Source organism: Rhincodon typus, chromosome 5 (assembly GCF_021869965.1).
Source record: "Rhincodon typus isolate 14 chromosome 5, sRhiTyp1.1, whole genome shotgun sequence".
In the NCBI taxonomy this organism is placed as follows: Eukaryota; Metazoa; Chordata; class Chondrichthyes; order Orectolobiformes; family Rhincodontidae; genus Rhincodon; species Rhincodon typus.
The window spans coordinates 99,924,153-99,928,963 of NC_063336.1; the positions used below are offsets into that span (position 1 = coordinate 99,924,153).

Here is a 4,811-nt window from a genome sequence, read left to right on the forward strand (position 1 = left end):
AACTCTATAACTCAATGTGTGTGAGTTGGTGTGGTGCTAGTGTGACTTGTTTAGTGGTAGAGGGAGACAGAATCAGGCTGGAGGTTGGACAGTAAGTGATAAGATTGTAGTTCTTCTCCTGCACACTTTGGATGAAGTGATGCAAAAGGTCAGCACTGGGTACCCGGTTACCATGGTAACAGTGCAACACAGGCATGGAGGCCCATTATCTTCCCTCGCTCCGACGGAAGGGGCGGGGCGTCCGGCTGCAGACAAAGTCTCGCGAGGCTTCATGCCCCCTCCCTCTCTCTTTCTCGGCCGCTCTCCCAGGTCGGTAATGGGCGCCTTCGTGCTCCCCGTCCCTCACCTCGAATAACGCCGCCGATCCGCTCGATATGGGCGGGCGAGACGGGGCGAGCGGCTGGCGGCCGTGAGATGGCTCGGATGCGAGCGCTCGTGCGGCCGGATGGCAGGATCCGATGGGGATTTAATGACACACCGGCGCGGCCCAGTGAGGGGAAGAGAGAAAAATGGAGGCCGGTGGTTTCTCGGCGGCCGGACTGAGCGTGCGCGAGACGGGCCGCGATTCCCCGGGCCCATGTTTCGTTCTGCCCCTGAGGGCAGGCCGAGCGCGCGATACCCATTCCCCGGGCCCACGTTCCATCCTTCCCCCGAGGGCAGACCTGGCGCGCGATCCCCATTCCCCGGGCCCACGTTCCATCCTACCCCCGAGGGCAGACCTGGCGCGCGATCCCCATTCCCCGGGCCCACGTTCCATCCTACCCGTGAGGGCAGTCCGAGCGCGCGATTCCCCATTCCCCGGGCCCACGTTCCATCCTGCGGCCCCACTCCCCGCCTCCAGACCCTTGCGCTTGGTCACCTGATATTCGGGAAGTGGACCTTTTCTGCTAACGTGGTTCGGCGGGCCGTCAGTTTGATTTCCCTTCTCCCCTGCGTCCCCGATCGGTTTTTGCGCTCTGAATTTCTTGCTTCTGGTATGCATGTGCCCTTTAATCACTGCGGCTGATTTTTCTCCCCTCCGTTTCTCATCAGAGACAGGCCATGTTTAGCAGCAGCGCCAAAATCGTGAAGCCTAATGGCGAAAAGCCAGACGAGTTCGAGTCTGGCATTTCCCAGGTAAGTGCGTTATTTGCAAGATCTCTTGAACGCTTTTGCTAGATGTTAAACCAAAATTAACATTTGAATTACTTAACTCGGACAAGCATTGAGTCATATGCAGTGCAAGTGAGAGTTCACAATTTAAACTGTACAATAGTCGTTCGGCCCTTCGCTGTGGATAGAGTTCGCGCCCTTTATCCAAGTTACCCTTCAAGTGTACGTCTAATCTTCTGTTGAAATGATTTATTTTTGTCTTCACACTTCCATGACATTATGACTCCTGTAAGAATTTTCTAGAATCCTTCCTGTGTTTGGTGCTCAAAATGTTAAATGTGTGTCTCCTAAGACCTTGTGTCATCAGCTGATGGAAATAGTTTTTTCTTGACATTACATAAACCTGTTAATCTTGCACACTTCTATTAAATCTCTTCTCTGTCAGCTGATGGTTGGCAGCCTTTTGGTCTGCATGGCTGTACAGTTGTAAGAAGTGTCTTTTAGAACTTTACAGTCAAGACTGTTTTGCTAACTGCAAATGTCTTTAATAGTATTTCACCTTTTATTGTAGGCTCTTCTGGAGTTAGAAATGAATTCTGACCTGAAGGCTCAGTTACGAGAGCTGCACATTACAGCTGCTAAAGTGAGTTTTTCTTTTAAAACAAAGTCATAGTCGTATAAGTGTGGAAACAGACCCTTCAATCCAACATGTTTCCTAAACTAAACTGGTCCCAATTACTTGCGTTTGGCCTATATCCCTCAAAACCTTACCTATCCATGAACTTGCCCAAATATATATTGTACTTGCCTCTACCACTTCCTCTGGCAATTTGTTTAATATACATGCCACCTGTCTTTTTTTATGTAAAAGAGGAAAAGAGAATATAATATTCATCATATGCAGTTATTTCAAGACTTTAAAATCCAGAGCCATGGAAACCTAATCAGTGAATTACATCTTTGCTATATCTAAGACAGCAATCCGAATGTAATCCCTCCCCTCGCAATTTTTATAAGGGATTGGTAACTGTGATTATAATTGTGCTAAAAATGCAAAAGATGAATTAAATTTATTGGTAATGATTCGCATCTTTTCCCCTTCTTGTTTTTGTTTGTCTTCCTGGACATGCCTGTTCCTTGTGAGTTTGTGGTTCTCCAGTTGTTCGCCTTCTAATAGCCAAATGGGGTTGGAGTGAATGCTGACTGATTAAATGAACACTTGGGTACAGGATTTTGTTGGGGTTGAGGTTTAGACCACTGAGATGCCTGTAAATAGATTTAATAGTGATGCTCTTCTAAGTTAGAGATTGTCATAGAGGTACTCGTAAGACTAGGTGGATGTTAAACTTAATAAAGTAGTTGAAATGTATAATATCGATACATTTAAGGGAATGCTAAACAAAATTCGAGTAATGAGCCAGCTCATTAAAATGATGTTAAAAATCAAATTAGAAATAATGCCACATTTGCCCAAGTCAGCAAAATTAGTCTGTATGAAACCTGCAGTATGATTGTGAGAGAATTTTTTTTAAGCCAACAATGATCTTGGATGACTATCTAGAAATAAACAAATATTCTCACAGTCTTCATAGACTTAGTGTTTGTGTATAGTACCAAAGATTAAGATAAATTTAGCGATAGATTTGTCCTGGGACCCAATTTGATTTATTACAGTCTTAGGTACCTAAGTCCAGCGAAAAGGTTTGTTTTGCATGCAGTACAAACAGATCATACCATACAAAGTGTATTAGGGTAATAGAACCAGAGCAAAGAATACAATGTTACAGCTGCAGAGAAGGTGCACCAAGAGTGAGATCAATATTAAATTTAAAATTTGAGAGGTCCATTCAAAAGCCTAATAGTATTGGAGAAGAAGGTGTTCTTGAATAGTGATCATTAGGGTACAAAAGGTGTAATCGGATGTATTTCATTTAAGTAGATGAGTACAGCAAAGCTACGTGCCGACACTAAAATGATTATATGCAATAAATATTCAAAAAATTAGATTTATTTACAGATAAAAATTTGAGATTAAAAACTACAAACCTGCGATATGTTAACAACAAGGTACTACTGGAAGAATCAGAAGTGACTCTAAAATATCCAGGATGATGGAAGTTTGGACTATAGATTGAGAATGTACACCAGAAGTAGTTTTTCTTTTTAAAAATGCATTAGAAGGGACTAGAGTGAAGATTGAAATGCATGGTGCTCCACTGGAGCAAGTAGATAAGTTGGTCTATGTGGGACAGATGGTAACAGAAGATGGTACGTGTGATTCAGAAGTTAGAAGATGTAAATATTCTTGTAGAGGTGATGGATGAGTTGACGGACAGAAAACTGAAGCTTGAACATGAAGAAAATCTCTTGATGCTATGTTTTGTCCACCTGTCAGTATGCCTATTGGATAAGGCACTGGCCTCCAAAGCCAGGGATTGTGGGTTCAAATCCCATCTGGGGTGTCTGATTTTGGGCGGCACAGTGCCTCAGTGGTTAGCACTGCTGCCTCACAGCACCAGAGACCTGGGTTCGATTCCACTCTCTGGCATCTGTCTGTGTGGAGTTTGCACATTCTCCCCGTGTCTGCATGTGTTTCCTCTGGATGCTCCAGTTTCCTCCCACTGTCCAAAGATGTACAGGCTAGGTGGATTGGCCATGCTAAATTGCCCCAAGTGTTCAAGGATGTGTGGATTATGTGGATTATGGGCGTGGGTCTGGGTGGGATGCTGTGAGAGTTGGTGTGGACTTGTTGGGTCAAAGACCCTGTTTCCACACTGTAGGGAGTCTAAGTAAGCCCCAGAAACATAGACTGTAACTGATAGGAAATAAAGGCTTTCGAAATATGTTTGCTAAGATGTAATTTTACACTGACCAATGAAGAGGAGCTTGAATCTGCAAGGAATTAAATCCAGAAAAGATAATGTCAATGTTTCAGCCATTTGATCAAAACTGAAAAAGTGCTATAGTGCATTGCTTTTTTTTTGTGTAAACTTGGTTGTATTGGCTTTTCTTAAAGAAAAGTTCCATTTAGCGTATTTTTTAAACAGACTATGCACTTCTAGGAAAACATTTTTATCATGAATGATCTGCTTAAAAGGGGTTGGTATCTTTGTTTTTACCGCTTCGCTTTTTAGTGTTTCTTTTTAACTAGGAAATTGAAGTTGGCAGTGGCAGAAAAGCAATCATTATCTTTGTGCCAGTACCCCAACTGAAGTCTTTTCAGAAGATCCAAGTACGGCTAGTGCGAGAGCTTGAAAAAAAGTTTAGTGGTAAACACGTTGTCTTCATTGCACAGGTAATGTCAAATTTTGAACTTGTTGTAAAGTTTCAGCCTGTAGTACCGTTCTAACCTTTCCTGCATGAACTTATTAAAATATTTTTGTCTATAGAGGAGAATTTTGCCAAAGCCAACTAGGAAAAGTAGAAACAAGAACAAACAGAAGCGTCCCAGAAGGTAAATATCCTTTTTTTTTACTTTACATTGAGCAGTTCAGCAGAAGTGATATTTGGTGCATCACTTGTTATAACATGATAGATGGTTGGGGAAATCTGATTTGGAAAGCTGGGTAAAACACAAGTGCAGTTTTTGTTTTCCTGAGAAGCATGTGGTCCGGGTGGATATAATCAAATGAGTTGAATTTGGGCGCTGACTTCCTAAGACTGTTGTATGATTGGTATTGTGGAACATGTGGCTATGGTTTTGCATTTTATATCTAACA

At 42.9% G+C, this 4,811-nt stretch overlaps 1 protein-coding gene across 1 annotated transcript; it reads left to right on the forward strand.

Annotated features, from left to right (window-relative positions):
• The first annotated feature begins 241 nt into the window (after positions 1–241).
• Positions 242–4,607, forward strand: rps7 (ribosomal protein S7). Its single transcript, XM_020516817.2, has 5 exons — positions 242–309; positions 1,033–1,116; positions 1,664–1,735; positions 4,244–4,387; positions 4,482–4,607. The coding sequence occupies exons 2-5, from the start codon at positions 1,042–1,044 to the stop codon at positions 4,548–4,550; spliced, it is 360 nt and encodes a 119-aa protein (XP_020372406.2). The 5' UTR covers positions 242–309; positions 1,033–1,041; the 3' UTR covers positions 4,551–4,607.
• Positions 4,608–4,811: the final 204 nt, after the last annotated feature.